The 21,735-nt window shown below is 41.9% G+C and overlaps 1 protein-coding gene across 4 annotated transcripts in view; it reads right to left on the bottom strand.

Annotated features, from left to right (window-relative positions):
* Positions 1-1,693: 1,693 nt before the first annotated feature.
* The window catches only part of ADCY5 (adenylate cyclase 5), a 263,000-nt gene continuing 242,958 nt past the window's right edge, over positions 1,694-21,735 (bottom strand). For 2 of the 4 annotated variants that reach the window (XM_048483743.1, XM_048483746.1), the window contains 7 exons: positions 20,387-20,551; positions 19,230-19,405; positions 14,621-14,653; positions 12,581-12,713; positions 10,013-10,276; positions 8,737-8,941; positions 6,328-6,999 (listed from right to left, as the gene is read on the bottom strand). In XM_048483743.1, coding sequence (XP_048339700.1) covers positions 6,728-6,999; positions 8,737-8,941; positions 10,013-10,276; positions 12,581-12,713; positions 14,621-14,653; positions 19,230-19,405; positions 20,387-20,551 — 1,248 coding nt within the window. In that variant the 3' untranslated portion in view covers positions 6,328-6,727. Of the gene's footprint in view, positions 4,724-6,327; positions 7,000-8,736; positions 8,942-10,012; positions 10,277-12,580; positions 12,714-14,620; positions 14,654-19,229; positions 19,406-20,386; positions 20,552-21,735 lie in introns of those variants that run through there. The other 2 variants (XR_007243478.1, XM_048483745.1) reach the window with 2 other exon arrangements.

Raw genomic sequence — 21,735 nt, 5'->3', positions numbered from 1 at the left:
GATCTGGAAAAACTGGGTTTGATTTCCAGCTCTGCAGCTTGAGTTGTGGAGGCTTATCTGGGGAATTCAGATTAGCCTGTGCACTCCCACACACACCAGCTGTGTGACCTTGGGATAGTCACAGATTTTCAGAGCTCTCTCAGCCTCACCCACCTCACAGGGTGTTTGTTGTGAGGGGTGAAGGGCAAGGAGCCCCTTTGAGTCTCCTACAGGATAGAAAGGGGGGATATAAATCCAAACTCCTCCTCCTCTTCTTCTTCTTCTTCTTGGTTTTTAGTATAAGGTAACCCTTTCCATTCCACAATGGAACTGTCCAGAGTGTGAATCCCGCTGTCCATGAGGCTGGTTGACACGCACAGTCCTGGCTTGGTAAGGCAGAACTGGGGCAAGGAGGCTATCCCAGTCAGGCAGCAGAGGCAGGGTGGTGAGGCACTCAGATTGAGGCCAGCTCCCTGGGTTCTTAAAGGGCCAGGTGTAAAAGAAGCAGAGGCAGTAGTGTTGGTTCGCCCCCACCCCACAGATTTTCTTAGAAGAAAAAGGCAAATTCCAGCTTGCTTTTAGTAAAAGAGAGCTGTGGCGAATATGGGTGAGGAAGTGGGTAAGTGGTGGTTGGATGTGAGGGAGGGCAGAGTGAGGTGTGTGAGGATGTGGATGAGAGTGGTAGTAGTGGGTGAGGCACAGAGAGTGAAAGTTACCTGCATGTGTGTGTGGGGGGGGGGGAACCCCACCTGACGTCTCACATGGCAAAGTGTGTATGTGTTTCACTTCCACTCGTATTACCTACCAGTATTACCTATGTACTGTTTTCACTGCTCATCTCTGCCCATCTGCACGAACATTCTAAGCCCTCATACCAAGCCCTCAGGCCACAGACAGACAGGCTGCATGAACATTCTATGGGTGACAGTTAAACACAAACAGCTTCATGGCCTGGTGTGCCAGGAAAAAGACGTTTTACCTGGCTCGGGTATGGACTTTTGCCAATTTGAAGGTCCGATTAGCTGCCCGCAACAGGGAGGGACGTCATGTGAAAATTTGGAGGCGATCCATCCAGCCGTTTCGGCGTTAGGAAGCCACCAACAAATGGATGGTTAGCTTTTTATATATATAGATTGTATCTTGTGGGCACTGGTATATCTAGGGGGGCCAGAGTGGGCATGCAATTTGCCTGGGTTACATGAGATCATGCCTCCTCTGCCCCCTCTCCCCCCATGCCCAACCCTCTTCCGAACTCACCCCACCCCCTGCCTAACTTCCGCTGTCACCAAGACGCCACCCCTGAAAAAAAAAAACCCAACAACCTTTTTCTTCCTCCAAGTGCTGTCAGCCAGCAACACACTGGGGGCAGGGTTAAGGCCAGGAAAGGAGTGCATCCCCATCCCTAGTGTGTTGTCACATGGGGTCTAGGTGTGCTGCTTGGATGAGGAAAAGGTTTGCTGGGTAGAGTTTGCAGGGGAGGGCCACATTAAAGGGGAAGTTCAGCAGTGTGGGGTGGCGGGAAGCTTGGCAGTGGGAGTGAGGGGAGCAGGGGGAGTTTGGCAGCAGCAGGAGAGCAGGTGGGGGGAATTCAGCTGGGAGGTTGGGGGAATACAGGGTGGGGGGAATTCAGCATGGCACCTGGGGCTTTGTGGTGGTACGCCACTGTTTCTGAGGTTTTAAAAACAAACTTATCATGAATGAAACTGACACATTCACAAGTGAAACAGTGTTTAATATAATTATTAAATTACTTAAACAGATTGCAATTTCCATGGGAAATCATAACTGTATCAATTTTTGCAAGAACCAGAATAAAGAGTGCATACCCCTTGAAATGATCATGACACAGTCAACAATCACAGTCAGAGATACAGGCGACCGAAATTTCATTGACAAACACAATCGCATAAGGTGGTCTGCTCAAATGTTAAGAATGCACACTTCAAAGCAGTAGGAAAACCTTGGTTGTTTTTTTTTAAATGATCCTATGTTATGATAGTAAATAAAATTAGGACGTGGTAATTGAATGTGATGGTGGAAGGTGAAGAAGCAGCAGCTGCAGTACTGTGGAAGGACAGACCTTTGCACATTAGACTCTTTTAGTTCAAAAGTATAGTACAAGGGCAGGCTTGGCAGTTTTCTAGAAGTCATGCAACTATACGTTTCCAGAATGTGCCCTAGTAGGGAAGGAGGGGGCAAACCAGAAATTGGTGCCGTGGAAGCTCCATGTTAAAGCACTTTGATGCTGCAGTGGTGTAGAGCAACGTGACAAAATCTACAAGACCCAAGATTCAAGCTTATGTCTCGGTTATGAAAATTCAGCCCTGAGAAAGGGAGGCAGGAGCATTGTTAACGTTTATGTTGTTTTTAGAGAGCGTCAAATTTGATATCAAAAGTTTTGTCCTACTGGAATACAAAAATATAGTTTTTAAAAAACTTTTCTTGTTTTTAATAAAATAGGAAGGGATGCTGTGTTTAAAAGTTAAAAATGTTTCAGCACATTCAGATTTTTGTTAAGTCCCTTTTAAAAAAAATTGATTACCAAGGTGGGCTCAATATCTTCGAAGAATTCATCATTTGTTTGGGGTGTTGTTGTTTTTTGCCAATGAAAACATGGTCTAAATCTTCAAACAAATCCATGATCAGTGAATTAAGTAATGGAATTTCACTCTCATAGCCTCAATCCAAGAGTCCAATAATAGTAGTAATAATTCTGTGGTATCTGTAAATGGTGAACTGTCTTTCAAAAAGGGCTGACCTAGCTAACTGTTGTTCCTTGTTTGCTATAGATGATGAACACTTGCAAGTGGCTTTTGTCATAATACTCTTGACAAATGACAATTTAGGGGTTCGGAACACACATTCATTTCTTGCACTGAGTTAGGAATTAAAATTTGTGCACATGATAACTTTTGATCTTCCTTTTCTGTTTGTCTAATCCAGAGGTCTGCAACCTGCGGCTCTCCAGATGTTCATGGACTACAAATCCCATCAGCCTCTACCAGCATGGCCAATTGGTAAAATCCCAATTGGCCATGCTGGCAGGGGCTGATGGGAATTGTAGTCCATGAACATCTGGAGAGCCTCAGGTTGCAGACCCCTGGTCTAATCAAAGGTCTCTCCCTTGATTTCTACCAAAAATTTCAACCTCAAGCCCCTTCTGTTTTTAGACAGACTATATATAGTTTTTTTCTGAAAACTGCCAAGTCTGTAGTTCAGAGAATAATGGGGAGGGGGGGGGAGTATCACACCATTGTATAGCTTATGTACACCCCCTAAATGCCCTTGTGTGTATAGCCTCCTTCCCCACAACCTAAAGGACTCTGTGCACAGCAGAAGGCCATTGCTGGACTCATGAAGCCATTGGAGCCCCTTGAGCCTCAGCACAGTCTCACAGCCCTGATTGGCTAAGAGTAGGGGTGTCCAACTCTGGCGCTTCAGATGTTCATGGATTACAATTCCCATCAGCCCCTGCCAATTGGACACCCCTGGCTTAGAGAAAGGAAAGGGGGAAAGAGAGTCCTTGGGGTCAGCTTGAGCTCTCTTTTCCTTTTTCTATCACTTGTCAACATAGAGAAAGTCTTCCATGTCGGACGTTGATCAGGAGGAGGGAGGGGGTGCAAAACTTTGCCTATTTTCTTGCTGAACAGTTGAGAGAAACTGTTTAAATCGTGGATGTGAGTGTGCCCCCCCCTCACAGTGCTGCATCAGATCCTCATGCAGACAACTAATATATATATAGATATATATACTTTTCAAAATATAGAATTTTGGTATATCTATGAGATCTCAGGGTTTTCTAGATTACAAAATATAAAAAAGTCCACATACCAACTTCAGAGGGATATCCCTCATGATGACAGCTAGTCTTTGACATGTAAACAGATATATGCCAAATGGGCAGAAGAACCTTTTTTATTTAATAAATATGTTTGCAGAGTCATATTTTCCTTGTTTTAAGGGTTTTCCCCTTCTACCATTTTTTAAATCCGTCTCCCAAGTGTGTAAGTGTAAGAGTACATGGCAAAGGATCTCTTCCATTTAAAAACATCACGGATGATGTTATTTAAAAAGGCCCTCTGCACAGGGCAATAGTGGGCAGTACTTTTTTAATTTTAAAAGCCCACTCAAAATAGCTAATAAAAGAACAGTGGCACACTTTAAGGAGCTGACAGCACAAACCAGAAATAGAATGGGAGTGTACATCCTTGCCACAGTAATGCTGTTCATTTTTCCCCCTTTCAATACAATGAATCATACTTTCCTTAAACCAGGTAAAAATAATGTGTTACTTTAAATAAATACTTAAATATCTTCTGTCCTGCGTAGCAGCATCATTGAAGATTTCGAATCCTTGTCTTCATCTCTGAATTCCATAAGGATAAATCTTTGGTCAGTTCATTTGCACTCAATCCACAGCAGTGCTAGGTAACTTTTAGATTGTGTGATAAACAGCCCAAATGGTGGTCTTGGCTTTCTTCTTGCACACAATCCCGCTAGAAAGGCATTGCATGAAATATTCAACTGTGCCATGTTAGGCTAGCTGCGAAACAGCAGATTAACTGTTGTGTGTGAATCAACTGAGCCATCCTCGAGTCAGTCTATTCCACTGCTGCTAACTTGTTGAAGGCCCTTCGTTTAGGAAGTAGGTGGTCATTTCTCCTTTACCTTTAACCTTAACAACTCCTCGGCATTCTAGCTGATAGTTGTTAGCTGTTAAAACCTGATACATGTCTGTGGTGACCTGTGGAATTTGAAAAGGGAAGGGGCAGAAAAGAGCAAAAATCAATGCTGTTCTGATAATCACATAGTGATGCTGGCACTCTGAAGCCTCTTTGACATTATGCAAAAGGTCCTCCAGTCCTGTTAGGATGATGCACATAGGGGAGCAGATTGGGAATTAGATGTACAAAACACTGGTGTACATGGGATTCTCAGAGCTAGCTCTCTGGCAGCAGAACTTGGGGCTTTTATGAACTGTTGCCAGCTCTGGATCAGGAAGCTACGATCAGCATTGTCAGCTGTGACAATGTTCATCACTTCCTGCATAGATGAAGAAGGTAAATGTTCTACGATACCTCTCAAACAGATAATTACGGTAGTATTGAAAATAGCAACAGCATCAACCGACTTCTGGATGGGTAAATGTGCACCGAAGACCAACACAAGGGGACTACTTCTGATTACTGTATAGACTAAGATTCCTCCTCGGGCTCTGTGCTAACCCTTGATTCAGAACCCTTGCACGTGCCCAAGCGGGAGGAGATTTGACTTCCCACTCAGTTATTTTCTGATGACTGTAACAAGGGTGGGAACATTCTGATGCCCCTGACACCCTCACCCCCTGGGGACCACTGTTTTTTGTCATGGCTGAATTAAAATGATATCAAAAAGCAGTGAGTCACGCTAGGGCAGAAAGGAACATAAGGCAGCTCCTCTATCAATCAGGTAAATATTCACCCTAAGAGGGATGAATTCAAGAGACCTTTCCCCCAAGGACCTTAGAGCCTTTTCCCAGATAATTTGATTCCAACTAAAGCTCCAAATCTCCAAAACAATAAGGAATGGTCTGATTCTAGCAATTTTCTCCTCATGTCAACCACCAGACAGGAAAATTTCTGCCCTTCTCCAACCATGACAAGAACCTGGCCATATCTAATTTCCAAATCTCCCCAAGGGAACAGTGTAAATATTCTCCACACAAAAGAAGAAAAATCCCCTCTACCATATAAAGACAAAGGATTTCTTTTCAGGCTGGCTCATCTTTGAAAGATAGATATTTTATTATTACCCTATTCCAATGCCCCATCCCCTCCATTTCAGCAAAGGGTTACAAAGAGTTAGCCTCACTTTTTGTAGCCAGTTTGAGACTCATCATGGTACCCCAGCTTCTTGGGTGTCCTTCATATCTCTGTTCCACAAACCTGTCTCCGCCTCCCCTTCCCCTGCCTGGTCTTTATCTCCTGTCACTGCTTTGTCATTCCTGAGGACATCCCCCCTTTTCTCCAAGAGAATAAAAAGCTTTTTAGCTTTATTGCCCACTAAGTAGGCTTTTTTTTTCTAGAAGAGTTTTTGTGTGTGACATTTACTACATTGCGTTTTCCTTTCTATAATTTTAATTGCTGCTTTTTCTACATTGCATTGATTAACTTGGTTTCTGTTTAATGAAATATAAACTCCATTTAAGAGTCTTTTCCCAATCATTCTTGTGAGTGCAGATCTGAATTTGGATCTTGGTATACACAGTATATCTCAAGTATATTACCCAAAACACACAATTGTGCCATGCTAGCAAGCAGATGCTTTTGCATGCTACAACCGAAACACACGTAGATTGATCTGGGTAACAAGTCTCCTCTGAGAACTCTCATGAGCTAGCACTGCCACCTTTTTAATAGGATAGCTCAGTTTTTTAACTCAATATTTCCCTCCTTTCCTCTTTGTTTGTGTGTCCTCAAAGATTTTTTTGAGATTTTTTTTTGGTCCAGTCAGTCATGAAGGGCCAAATTCCAGAACAGCCAATTCTGTGGGGATAGGTTTCCTTTTCTGAGCAGAGAAGTATCTATTTTGTAGGAAGGATGGACACAATGTTGAAACATATGCCCATAACCAAATATTTACAAAACTAAGTCTGTCATAACCATTTGCCATGTCTTTGAATTACACTCTGGGAATGGGTCCTAGCTGTATAGAATTACACCACCTGGTTGCAGCATGGTTTTCCCTTCATCTACAACAAAGGATGCCTTCAAGTTGACTTTTTATGCTGTGGGTGGAGGGAAATCACCCTCCCTAAAGGAACGACTTTTCTACTCATATTTTTGCAGTGTAAATATTCATTTTTAAAAAGAGTTTTGGAGTTGTGGGGAGAAGGAAAGGGATCAGGAAGACCCACCTGAATTCTATCGGGTACTCCTGTGCTGTCCATTCGACTGGCTACATTCACAGTGTTCCCCCAAATATCATATTGGGGCTTGCGGGCTCCTATGACCCCTGCTACCACAGGACCAATATTAAGCCCTAACATTAGAAGAAAAGAAAACAGTAAGAACTTAGACATGAATTCACAAACTGCTTCTGGTAGATTTTTTACTAAGAAAGTAATGCTAGAAGGGAAAGGCCAAAAGCTATATTAGTTACTGTAAACTTATTTACCACTTGAATACTATTTGACCAGTGAAGCAAGTTCCAGATTCTAACAGTATTTGCATCTTGGGATGCATGTTATTCATGAAATGTTCATTAAAAAGGGCTGTCACATCTACAAGAGCTGTAGGCATCCTTCCTCAACTCTTCCTCCTACAAGAGTTAAAGTCATCAGGCTCATCATGAGGACAGGCTTTCTCCATGCTGATGAAAACAGCCGTTGGAGGAGGGGAGAATGTTCTAAAAAGTGGTGTAGACAACTTCTCTTTAGCTATATGGCAAGTTGTACAGCAAGATGATGAAGCACACCTTTAGTCAGTAGCAAAGTAACTTGCCTCACAAGGTGCTTGTGAGAGTCAAATGGAAAGGGGATTATGAGTGGGGTGATAAGTTCCTTGGAGGATGAGCAAGATAAAATGCCACAAATAAATCTATATATTTCTCAAGTGTGGCCCCTATTTTCTGATACCTAAATCTGCAGATTGGGGGCACAATGTCAGTAAACAGTTTTTCCTGCAAGCTTGGGGGGCCCATCAGGTTTGCAATAAAATCTGAAGTCTTTTTTAAAAATACATTGGGGGGCTAAATCCCCCCCCCTAAAAAAGCATTACCTTTCTCCTCCAGAGCTAGCGGTGGCTGTGATATTCTGTGATACTTCAGTTTGAATATCAGTCCCCCCAGCCCCATACTGTGTAATTGGTTTTTAGAACCCTTGATGAGCTATTATTTATTAACCAGTCATCTATCTTTACATCTAGAAATAGCAGACACGTATTTGTGAAACAAGAGTCCTTATGTTCTGCTATCAAATGTCAATAAAAGGATTTGAAATGAGGTTCTTTTGTTCAGTTTACATGCTTTATTTTGTATCTGCTATTGAATAGTGAAGCACCAAAGTCTGCCTAGAAGCCTCCACCTACAAAGCCTGAGCAGGAGGCATAGTTGGCTGGTACTATTAACTTTGGTAGGCCTGATCATCTGTCTGAGACAGCAAATAGGGGTGTGGGATTTCATTGTTTCTCTCTGTCTGCTAACAGATGCTGTCAGCCCTACATGATAGATATAGAGATCCATCCAGATCTGCGAACCAATGGTAATGAAACTCCAGGCTATAAAGTAGGAAACACCTCTGCTGGGAATCAACTTGGAACTATTCTTGCGTATTCTTTCCCAATAAAATGTATGCTTGACCACTATTTATCCACAATTAAGGTCTTTTTAGACCTGAGTGAGATAGCCTAACAGGTTTCCAGTAATATAGAAGACTGATAAGCAGTTCTAATGGCCTTTGTCAACTATGAGCCCTGATTGTGGCAAAAAGAAACCTGAGTTTTGTCTCTTGATTTACCTGTGATCTTTCCTCTATAAATTTACCTAAACTGATACTCTAAACCAGGAAGTTTATAAAACTGGATTAACTGTCCACACACACACACAAACTGACAATGACAACTAAACTCAGACCAAAAAAAACAGAACTGACAACTGCTTTTCACTTGACTGAGACACCACAGATTTTGTGATAGCTAATTAATTATGTGCCATTTTAACCATATGGAATGGCCACAGAAGATAAATTCCATGGACAACAACTAAAACCAAGATATTTACCTATCTTCATCTGGAAGTTGTTGAATGAATGTTCATTGATGTATTTCATCTGGTCCATTAACCTCATTGCGAAGTCAGCCAAGGCCTTGATGTGCGTTTTACCCAATTTGTCATAGGTGGAATCATTAAGGCCTGAAGCAGCCATGTATGTGCTGCCAATAGTCTTGATCTTTTCCAGCTGTCGGAATTGGTCTTCACTGATTATCTGTATAGGAGAAAAAGGGAACAAAACTAATGAAAAGGCTTCAGGCAAGTAAATCAACTATATATTTGCTGGGTCATAGGATTTCTTTGGTCAAAGACTGTATCAATAAATGTGATTTGATTTTCTGTGATTTGCATTTTCTGGGTAAATGAGTTATATGAGACCCAGACAATATGACACACTGTAGCTTGGAGGTTGCATGGTTTCCTCTGTGGTTCCCCTAAAGAAGAAAGTTTGTGTGTGTGTGTGTTCTTATCCTTCAGGTACAGGATGGTGAGAAATCTGAGATCTAGATTCTGTTTGGCTTTCCACAAATTAATGCATCTTCAGAGTGCTAAGAAATGCAAACTTAGATTTTGTGCTGATCCAGAATACATCTAAAGTAAGGGTTTTAGTACAATTACAAAGGAAAAGACATCCCTTCATGTTTAGACAGAAACTGGTATAAGTACAGCAGATTCTTTTGGTATGTGGTTGTATTGATGTTTGTGCCTAGCTCTAATCAGCACAACTGTTATATGAAAGGGTCTTGGACTAGGGAATCAGCAAGTTTCTTCCCTTTCCACATCCTCCATTGGCTTTTTTGAACAATAAAAGCTACAGAGACCATAACATGCAAGATACAACTATGCAGGATGTAACATTTTCCTAGTAAGAGCCCAGAAAGTGGAATCGTGTTTCAGCTGCTGTGGTCAATTCATGTAGGGACATTGATACAATTCATGTATAACCCTGTAGGCCCATTGATACATGAATGCATGGTAGTCTTTGCTTCAAATGACTTCTTACGGATCAGTAAATGTAACCTTATAGATCAGGAATTGTGAAACTTGTTCTTTGATGTCTTCAAAATAACTCTTTGGATCCCAGCAAACTTGAGTGGACAGCCTCTTTATGATGGCAGTGAATTATCTGGCTGTTAACTTTGAATGAGGTTACTAGTAGAGCAGAACTGATAACAGAATAAGTGGAATTCCATCTGATAAAATTAATCCAGTGCAGAAGTAGGCAGTGTTTTCAGATGTGTCGTGTGGAGCACACCACGAGACTACTGACTTTCCTTTAACATACCTCATCGAAGTCTGCGATAATTTCATTGAGGAGCCTCAGGCATTCCACCCCTTCATTGTTCGCCTCAAGTTCTACATAAAACTCTGAGAAGTTGCTGATGGAGGCAAACATGACAGCCACACACTCGCATGACTGGTAATAGAGTTCATCGTTGCGTCGCTCCTGTGCAAGAAAGTGGGCTGCTACATCCTTTGGCAAGATGTTATGGAGAAGGCGCCGGTTATAGGCCTGCAGTTCTTCCATCTCCTCCTTTTCTTCAGTAGCCTGTTTTTATGAAAGACAGATATGATTGCAAGTCTGGTCTTTTCACAAAGGAAATAGGCTGGAAATGAATGCTGGGTTTAAGACAGAGTGTATCAATATACATTACCGCAATAGAATTATAACTGAAATGAACAAGCAGAGCCAGATTTTAAGCATAATATATTGCGAAGAGACAATACAGTGGCTTGGATCCTATACCTTTGCTGTACACGTGGTTCTCTCTGGGCATTGCAGAGGCAATCCTCCACCTGGCACTTTGAGGTCCCCTGAAAAATACCAGAATTGCCCAAATAAAAGTGCCTAGAATCAAAGGAAGCAAGTTCCACAGTAGAATTTCGCCTCTGCAGTGCTGGAGAGACACATGTATGGAACAAAAATATAGGATCCCAGTCACTCTTTTTTGCAAGCATGTTCAGCAGCCCCAAAAAATTCTTGTTTCAGTGATTTTTCATCCTTTCCACTGAAAATACCTGCAGAAAGGTTGGAACTGTTCTCTGCTTCAATTGTCCTCAGAGACTGGGGCAAATCTTCTTTGTTATGATTTTATTTTCTGACGTTCACAGACATCATCTGATCAAATGGGCAATGTGATGTAGGAGTGTGGATTCTGATATGCTGAACTGAAAAAAAAAGCTCTCTAGATGGAAAGTCAAGAGCCAAAAGTTTTTTGCTTTTCAGCTTTTCTATGGCCCATGTAACGGCACAGGGGGGATTTTCAAAAAATTAAATCCAATGAGTGAGGCTAGGCATTGGGCTTTACATTTTAACCCATCTCCTTTAAACTTACCTTGACTGGTGTTGTGCTGGGAGGCACCGCCAGGCAGTGATTTCTCAGGGAAGTAAGAGGCTGGTGAGGTAGCCAAGAAGCTTAGGCTTTGTGGTTCAGCTGGATTTGTTTCTGGTTTGGTTCCATTGGGCTTGGGCTGGTTCTTGGGTGAGAGGCATTGACCTGTGGTGGCTGCTCATAGGCATGCCTTTTTCTTTTCCCTTAGAGGAAAAAAAGGCTGGGTTTTCCTCTACTGGAAACAATGGGGACCTGGGAAAATGTTGTGCTGCCATTGCATTTAATGGGCTCCAGGAGAGTTGTTTTTCAATGTAGAGGCACCAAATTTGCAGCATAGCTGCAAATGACTCGCCTTAGAAGAACCCCCACGTTTGGTGAAGTCTGGGTCAGGGGGTCTAATTCAATGGGCCCCCAAAGGGAGTAGAGCCATCTTTTATTGGAAACAATTAAAAACTCCATTGGATAGAGATGGAGAGAGTCACCTGCAGCTATATTGCAAATATCGTGCCTCTACTTTGAAAAACAGACCCCTACCAGAACCCTGAAAAAAATTCCCCACTGATTTTAAGGGGGAGGGGGGATTTTCAGATATCTGGAAAAAGTCAAAAAGCCCCATGTACCAATATGTGTATTCAGCTTTCTTCAGCTTTTCTGAAAATTTTTGGGTCTAATAAACCCAAATTCAAAAAATACCAGTAAAAATGGTGCACACTTGTGCTGTAACGTCATACCATTACCTACAGAATCCCCAACTGGATGGGATCAACCTTGTGACTAATTCAACAAAAGAAAGCTGCAGCAGAGGCCAAGTGGGAATATGGTACAGCTGCAGGAATAACAATGATGAAAAACATAACAGAAAACAGAATATTCACAAAAATCAAGGTTTTTTTAACGGATAAATATCTATTTTCTCTGCAGTTATGTCTTTCAGTAAAAACCTGCAAACTCTTAAACATTTCACACTCATACTGCACTCTGATGATATATTGGTATCAACTCTCCTGGAATACAATTGTATGGAGTATTGCAGTTAATAATTTATAATCTCTAATAATAAATATCAGTAGTGAAAAACTGTTTTGAAATCTTTAATGCTTGGACTTAATTAATGCTTCAGATCTGGTGCCGATGGGTCACTTTACTGATATATGATATTTATATACCTCTCTCTCTTACAACTGTGCTCAAAGAGGTCTAAGGTAAAGGTAGTCCCCTGTGCAAACAAAGAGTCACTATTGATCCACGGGATGATGTCACATAATGATGTTTACTAGGCAGACTATGTTTGGCAAGTAAGAAAAGCAGCCTGTAATCTAACATTGATAACACACCTACTAAGCAAGCCAGAATTCTTTTACCTTATAAAAGTCCTTGAATGAAAAAGATATTGTAGAAGGAGTCTTTTGTGTCAGAATTTTGAGCTCTAATTTATGAGTCGAGGGTTATCATGGAGTAACAATCCAAACAGCTGCTCTGATTATGTAATAGCACTCTGTCATTCAGAAACAACCACACACCTGAAGTTTCCAAAGGAAATCAAGCCTCGCTGTGGATTCCACTTGCTGAGCATGGAGATAGACCGCCAAGACAAACACGGTTATGACTACAGGAGTAACAATTTTCAGAGCCACCCTGGACACACCTGCAGGACTACAGGGGAACAAAAGAACCACACAAACTGAGAACATTCTTTTTTGCTAGTCACTCAGCTACACAAATACATTCCACACAATGCAAGCACATTACAGCAACAGGCAGAGCAAGGGGATAAGATCAAATTGGAATCAGTAAAATCAATTCTATTTGACACATCAATTAAATTTCTATTTGGTACTTCTGCATTTTAGCCTGCTGGGCCATTAAAATGCAAGTGGCCCCTTTGTGTATATCTTTTCATTTCTACTGTTACTGTAGTAAGCTGCATAGAGAGCGGGCTACCACACGACTTGTGCATTCTGTACCCAGGGGCACAGGATCTAATATTGGGCACTCTCTTTCTCGAGGTCCTGAATTTTTCAGCATCCTGTGACATTTAAGGGCAGTATTGGTACTGCCACCAAGCACTGTTAACACTAATGGGTGGAAGTTGGTTTCAGATCTTGGTGATATTGCTTAACATTAACTGTGATTAATAACACTGCTCACAACAGATACCTAATTCCCAACTTTGCCAGCATGCAGATTTGTTAAAAACCCACATGATGGAGCCACTTGGGAACTGGGTTGATGTTTCGGCAAACCGAAGGAACTCTCTGGATTTGCAGAAAAATCTAAAAAGTGGGAGGAATTAAAGGGGGGAATTAATCCACCATTACATTTGTTTTTGAATGTACAGACACTGCAACATAAAAAAAATAAGACATTTGTACAGCATTTTGGATTGCTGGGGCAGCAGGTGAATGGGCAGGAAGCAGGGAGAGGCCATGGGGACTCTGAGGGGGGAGGGAAGGAGAGACAAGTTGGAAAGTGACAGTTGGGAGGAACTGAAAAAACATGTCAGAGGGAGGGAAAGAAAAAATGAAATGCACATATATAGGATGGGAAACACCTGATTTGACAACAGTGCATGTGCAAGGGATCTGGGAGTCTTACTGAACCACAAATTAAACATGAATCAGCAGTGTGATTCGGCAGCCAAGAAAACCAATTCTGGGCTACATCAATAGGATCATAGTGTCTAGACTGATGGATATAATAATACCACTCTATTAGTCAGATCTCACTTGGAATACTGTGTCCAGTTCTGGGCACCACAATTCAAGAAGGATATTGACAAGCTGGAACAGGTCCAGAGGAGAGTGACCAAAATGGTAAAAGATCTGGATTCCATGCCCTGTGAGGAGCAGCTTAGGGAGCTAGGTATGTTTAGCCTGGGGAACAGAAGTTTAAGGGATGACATAATAGCCCTGTTTAATTATTTGAAGGGATGTCATGTTAAAGATGGACAGAGCTTGGTTTCTGCTGCTCCAGAGATTAGGACAAAGAATAATGGATTCAAGGTACAAGAAAAGAGATTCCACCTAAACATTAAGAAGAACTTCCTGTGGGTAAGGACTGTTCAACAGTGTAATACACTGATTCAGAGTGTGGTGAAGTCTCTTTCTTTGGAGGTTTTTAAACAGAGGCTGGATGGCCATCTGTCGGGAGTGCTTTGATTGTGTATTTCTGCATGGCAGGGGGTTGGAATTGATGGCCCTTGTGGTCTCTTCCAACTCTATGATTCTAGGAAGGGAAAGGGAAAACAGGCCAGCAAAGGGGAGTGGAAGCCAAAGCAAATAGGGAAAGGGAAAGAAGAACAACTGGTCAAGCATAAAAGTGTATGGAAGATGACCAGTAGGGGAGAATGAGATCCCCTTGTGAATCCGAAATGCTCAGAGGTCCTCCCACCACCACTGTACTCCTTAACAAGCAAATAGAAATTCACATTTCACAAAGCAATGAGGGGAGTTGATTATCTTGCAGTCCGTCTCAGGAATTGGCCTAAGAAAACAATGGCTGGATGTAATTTGTATTTTAACAGGCAATCTTAAACTCCCCCCTCTTTCCCAGGAACTCACCATACTCCATTCCATGTCCCATTTGAAAAAACACTGTAACAACAACCAAAAAAAAAAAAAAAAGGAAGGAAGGAAAACAATACAGATTTTAGACAATATATATGGGGGCGGGGAGCATTCCTATCTTTTCAAATAATTTGCCATTTTCTTTCTTTTCTCCCCTTGAATGTTTAACATTGTCCCATACTGCTTCCTATCCTACAAGTATAAATTGTGAGCCAGAAAGACCCCTAGTTCGGATCTTGCTCACTAATTTATATTATTAGTGCCCTATTTTTCAGCCTTAGCTCTCCTCTTTCCCAAGTGGAGATAATAATACTAATCTACACACTTGTTGTAAGGACTACTGGAAAACTGCATGTGGAGTACTTCAACACTAAAAAAAACTTCAATATGATACTAAAAACAGTTCAACACAACATCGATGCTTTCTTCTTCTTAATACCTGTAACATGTTTCCCTTCTTTATCAGTCAATTCACCTTCTTCTCCTGCATCAAATACCAATCAATCCTATTTTCCATATTGGTATGAAATTACTTATTTTAAGGGGAAACAATGGTCATGATTTATTGTGCAGTGGCATCGAAAGGTCAAAACAAATAAACCTATTCAGTAGCTCCACGTGTTTCAAAGACGTTAGCTAGAAGTTAGCACACAGATACTAATGAACGTGTGCAGATTGGCTTCCGGCACCAAAGCAATGCTAGAACAGAAGCGAGGGGAGACTTAAGACACTGTAGCTGGAGCCTCAAAATATTTACTTGTTTTCAACTGAGACTTTTTTGAGATGTGACGTAGACTGCAGTTCAAACAGACATGCTTCAATGAAAGTTTCGTAGAATCCACAGCAGGTAATACATTTGAGAATGAAGTGTATGTAATAAGTAATAGCTCCGTCATACCATCAGTACAGTTTTTCAGCTTGAACACTGTGTGGCACTGCTGCCTCTGGCAAAGAATTTCCTCTGGTATTCTAGTGTAAAAATAGGATGACTGATTCTATCTTTGAACTTCATTTTATTCGAAGTCAGGCAATGATCTGTGGTTAGCCCAAAGTTGAATGGTTAGATTGGATATCATAAACTTAACTTTTCTGGGCACAAAGATCTTCATCTAGTTATAATATAGCCATGATACTGTTGTTTCATGATTAACAGAACAATCCTAAACAGGATTACACCCTTATAAATCCATTCACTTCTCCGGCCATAGAAGGATGAAACTCTGTTTTAGGTTTGCACTGTCAAATTTTGTTTGGTTGTGCCATCCTGAGCTTCACCTTTCTCAGAGCAGCATGTTCGGTGAACCTGTATATATAGAGCTGTGGTGGCGAACCTTTGGCAGTCCAGATGTTATGGACTACAATTCCCATCAGCCCCTTCCAGCATGGCCAATTGGAAGGGGCTGATGGGAATTGTAGTCCATAACATCTGGACTGCCAAAGGTTCACCACCATTGATATAGAGGAAAACACTAACATCTGTATAACTTGCTCATTAGTGTGAATACTGTGTAGAGAGTTATTAAATTGTTTGGACAGATGCCTAATTCAATTAAATTGATACAAGACAGTGTTCTTTGAATGTGGTTGAAGAAGTGGGTACGCTTAGATTGTGGCTGGTTGAATATGTGCAAAAGTGCTCCCGCAATAGATAAATGATTCATCATGTGGCGTCTTAGCCATAGCTGGAGCTCTCAGGATAAATACAAATCATTTTATGAGTGGCAAGTTTGCAGCCCCCAAATTTCTTTCTGGGAAAAAACCTGCTCATGTACTTATTAATAAGTTGACACTAATGACATCTTGATTGTGAGGTGACGCAAATAATTGGCTTTTAAGAGCTCTAATTCAGCCTGCTCTCCATTTATCAAAATCCCTTGGAGTACAAATGCCTAAAAGATATTTTATTTTCAGATTATTCCTTTAAATGGCTGCCTCTCATTTGCCATTAATTTTTCTTTTACACAAAGTGAACAATACAAACACAAGTGGATTAATCTCAGCAAAACAATAAAAAGTGGTGAGGGTGTGGCTGGAGTTCAAGAGGAGTCCAATTTTACTTGCTCACACCATTTTATGTCAGCAATATCGTTGAAGGGGTTCTTCCGATTGAAGGGAATGTTGAAAATCATTACAGACAAGGAACAACGCCAGTAAACAATGTAATCCTAACCTCAACCGGTTTAGAAGAATATAACTCTATTAAGGATCACATGGCAAATGTTGCTGATAATTAAGAAAAGCAAACAAGCTGCTGTGACTGGATTTTTAATAGAACAAATGCGAACACTCCTCCTAGCTTCTGTTCTCACTCTCATTCTCCCAGCCATCATTCCAGTCAGAGGGGATTCTGAAAAATCAATTGAGGGTCCAATTAACCTACTCACTCAATCAAACTGTGACATTTTGCCTCAATTCTTAAATTACCAGTTGTAGGAATCGCTGTGGCATGGCTGTTTGCCTGCTACCCTAGATCACATTTAAAAGAAGTGATCCTGTATTTATATCGGGTACAGTGGTAGATCACTTGCTTTGCCTGTAAAAAATTTCTGACACTGCCGGTTAAAGGATCTCAAATAACAGGGAAAGGCTTTCCCCCTGTCTGCGAGGCTAGGGAGCAGCTGCCAATGGAATACACAAAACTGAGTTAGATGGACTGATTGCCCGACAGCACAAGGTAACTTCCTTGGTATGCAAAATCCTTGTATGCAAATCCTTTCCCAGTGTTGCTGGCCTCCAAGGTAGCATTATCCTGGTGTGGTTTAACCACTTCACCCAGCCCATTTGTGACAGTTCCTTTCAGTTATCACTGGGAATGGTGGGGGAGGTACCCACATCACTGCCTCTTATAAGCAGGCGTCAGTTTTTGATTCTTTCTTTCTCAGTTTTGCCACATGAATAGCTGTGTGAGATGTCTGCGCATCCTCAACTTTGGGATCAAAGGACAACCTACCTCTGCCTGCCAACTGAGGGGACATTAGAGAAAAGGCAGAGAGAGAAAGGCAGTGGAGATGCAGTGGCTTCTTTGTGGGACCGCAAACGTCTCAAGATGTCCAGAAGACTTTGGAGAGCCTGTGTGGCTTGCCATGTTGCATTAGAGAGGAGTGGGGTTCCACCATGTAATACTGCAAAGCTGCAAATTTAGCTCACTGTTTGCTTGAAATGAGAGTCTAGGCAGGGAGAACTTTGTGCATATTCTTCCTCCATGTGGGAAATGGCCACTCTGATCTTACAAGTGTTAATAATCCTGGTGGTTATGAAAACACTGATTGCCAGAGAGAGCCCATTACTGCCAGTGGGGTTTCTCCATTTCTACAGCTCTGCCACTGCCTGAGCCATGCATTTTCATAAGACCAGCCATGTGATTTGCCACTTACTTTAAGTGAGTAACAATCTCTCCCAGGTGACGAACTGAAGAACGTTAGGCTGGCTCTGCATGCGGGATGCCTACTCTTTCCTAGCCTTGGAAGGTTACCATTGCTTTAAAGAACTATGAAACCTGCATGAAGACAACTTAGTTCTGTCCGGCATTTACAACTTTTTGTGTAGACTCTGGGCCAAAGTATAAGCATTGCTGAGCTGACTAGCTAACTTCTTTCTTGAGTCCATCCATTTCCACCTCTGGATCACCCAAAGCTTTAGATGTAGAGGGGTGGTTGGTCTCTACCCTCATTTTTACCTCACTGCCTCCAAGGGGGAAAAATACCCCACACACTTAGGCAAGATCCTCAAATCAAGATGGAAGCAAAATGGAAAGAACCATGAAAGGATCTTAATCTACAGAGAAGACTTGCTTGGAACAGCACACAAGTGCCCTCTTTTCCACACCATCAAGCAGTTTTCACAAGCAGCAGATGAGGCAGTAAAACCTTGTTGCCAAACAACCACATTTTACATTATAATCTGAATCTTGTCCTTGCTCCCAAGTTCTCAGAACAGCACACAAAGGTTTCTGCCCTTCTCCATTTTATCTTCACAATGACCTTTGAAAATAGGCTAAGATGAGGGAGGAAAAGTAAGGCCTGAAGACCCCGCCCCCCCCAGAAGTACAGCTGGTTCCCAGACTACAGAGACTACTTGGAGAAAATGAATAATTTGGAGGGTGGGCTAAATGGCATTATACCTCACTAAAGTCCCTGCCCCCCCCCTCAGGTTCCACCCCCTGCAACACCCCCCTGGAATTTCCCAGCCTGGCGTTGGTAATCCTGAGCTGCGTGACCAAAAGAAGAAATCTAAATTCAGTCCTACCCTGACAATCTAGCAACAATTTCACACGGCACCACTTTTGACAACAAATGTACATTCATGTGATAGATGTGAAATGTGAATGTTCAGCCTTCTCCATTGCTGGAGAAGCAGCCCAAAATGGCCTCCGAAGTCCTAATACCAGTTCTAGGAACAGGACTCGAGAGGCATTTGAGGCTGATGTGGAAAAACAAAGATGGATCCATCTATCCAATGGATGGACAGATCCAGCTCATAGATGTACTGGCTCATCTGCTGTTTTCAGCAGCTACAATCCAATCTTGGTACCTTCCGTTCCCAGTCCCCTGATGGATGAAATACATTTAATAGCATTTAAAGATACCTTATTATATCCACTTACATGGCATTGGCTGTAACCAGGAGATCTGCATTATCAAAGAGGGTAACCCCTGGCACTTCTATGATGAGAACATAGATAAATTCGATGATCAACATCAAAATGAGTTTCCCAATGCAGCTGATCTGAAGGAACACAGAGCAGGCTAGGAGGCTCAATAAGACACTGTAGGTAAAATACTGTGTTGAGAAGATGTGGGAGGGGACCAGGACAAAGGAAAGAAAAGAGGAGGAAAATCAATGAGAGCAAATGTCCTCTGAACAGAGATGCAAAAACATGATAAGAAGGAAGAATCCCAGTTACAAATGAGTACCCATCAACTTCATTGGATGCTTCAGTGAGGCCAACACATCAGGGCATACATACTTGTGACTCAACGTGACAAATGCCACAGATATGTATTGAACCTCACTGGGGAGTGGTGTTGTGGAGCGTAAGTAGTCCACAGTCCAGGATGGAGAGCTATGTTCAGCTTGGAGAGTCACACTGGGGTACTGCCTACCTTTTGGTTCCACAAGCTTCATTAAAGGTTGCCAACTTCTAGGTGGGTCCTGGAGATCTCCCAGAATTTTAATTGATCTCCAGATTCTGCCCCCGTGACGTCCCGCCCCCCGATTTCATCAGTACCATCTTTGGCCTTCTGCCAGGTCCCCTCCCGAATGTGGGATCGGGCGCCGCAAACTAATTCTGTGTTTTGTTGCTACTGTGTTTTAAACAATTTTAATGTTTATGTGTTTATATTTTATTATTGTATATTGTATGTTGCCTTTTTGGCCTTATTGTTCACCGCTCAGAGCCCTTTGGGGGTTGGGCAGTATAGGAAATAATAGGAAATAACAACAACAATAATAAAAACACTAGGGCAGCACTTGAAACATCTTTGAATTGACAGAATTAGAGGGCAAAGTGGGGCTATTGTTCTATTCCAGGGGTGTCCAACTCTGGGGCTTCAGATGCTTATGGACTACAATTCCCATCAGCTGCTGCTGGCATGGCCAAATGGCTGATGGGAATTGTAGCCCATGAACATCTAAAGCGCCAGAGTTGGACACCCCTGCTCTATACACTATAAGCAGCTTCATGACAAAGCAAATTGCAATTTTTTTTACAAAACAGAAGTACTCACATACACACATGTAAATACAGCTTCAAAGGAATACCTCTGGAAAGTTGCAGCTAGGCTGAGAGCTATCACAGAACCCTTGCACTGTTCCCAGGCTGTAATTGGAGGCAGAATAGCTGATATGGCACACATTCACTTGATGAGGGGTGATGTTGTACTCTGCAGCCACACAACTGAGGAGGTCTATGGTGCTGCAAGTGAACTGACAAAAAGCAAGAAACTAACATCAAACAAAGGCAAGGAGAAGGGGAAAGTAAGTTTTAACAAGAGCAGTTGTCGAGGACTTCAGGGTGGAGGTGTACTTTAAAAGTACTTCTTCACACCAGGAAACTTCCCCAGCCCAAACTCTCTAGGACTTAATGATACAAAACACCAACTTAAATAAGTCACAATAGAGACTGATTAGCAAGCATGCACTTTGATTTGCTTCACAAAACACCAACTGCCTCTTCGTGCAACCTACGTGCCGTCTGGTCTAGTTTACTTCATTCATGCACCATCAAATTCCCAGGAAGTGCCAAATTCAGGACAAGTTTCCTAACACGCTTAAGTGCACCAAATCAGGATAGGCTTACAGAGCAACCCTATGCAGAGTTACTCTAGCCTCTGCCCACTGAAATGAATGGCTTAGACTGGAGTAGCTCTCTTTATTAGGATTGTGCATTTAGTTTTCTAGTCTGCAAAAGGATGTTGAACAACCAGGAACCAGAGGCATCTGATACTGAAGAGATTTCACAGATATGCCACTGGCCAATCTTCTGGGCAATTTTAAATTGTTCATATAAGCTGGTAAGAAGGATAATATTTTAATTTTCATTTTAGAGTATGACTTGAAACTAACCTGGCATGAGTCAAGCTGTTTTTTGCAGTTATTGTAAATACAAAGTAATACAGAGTGATAAATAACAATAAAGAATAACAATATTATTCCCTGTGCGCTACAAAATAATTCTGATAGAGCTTTTCTGCATGAAAGGTTTTTTTTTGTTGGTTCTGGTCCCATTCTGCTTCAGTTTATCCACTGATTTCCAGAGGCATTTTTACACCTGTTATTTTCACCTATTTTTCCCCAGGTTTTTTCAGTTCTTTTTCAGTTCACTTTTACCCCAAAGTTTTTCCCGGAAGCCAATTTTGAGTTGGCTTTTTCCTAGTGCTGAATGTTTATGTCAGTTTTCTTTGTCCTACCTGCCTCCGGCCCCTTTTCAGTGACTAGATGGTTGTCATTATTAAACCACACCCTCCCCCTCTCCCCGATGAATGATTTCACCCTTAAAATAGCAATATAAAGTTGTATTGTCCCAATGATAGTGCAAGCAGGTTCTCTGAATCCCCAGCTTTCATTTTCAAAAACAAGTCTGTAGCCTCATTCCTTGCAGAAATGTGCCT

The sequence above is a fragment of the Sphaerodactylus townsendi genome, linkage group LG02 (assembly GCF_021028975.2).
Source record: "Sphaerodactylus townsendi isolate TG3544 linkage group LG02, MPM_Stown_v2.3, whole genome shotgun sequence".
NCBI classification, from domain to species: Eukaryota; Metazoa; Chordata; class Lepidosauria; order Squamata; family Sphaerodactylidae; genus Sphaerodactylus; species Sphaerodactylus townsendi.
This window is presented reverse-complemented; position numbering and strand designations above follow the sequence as displayed.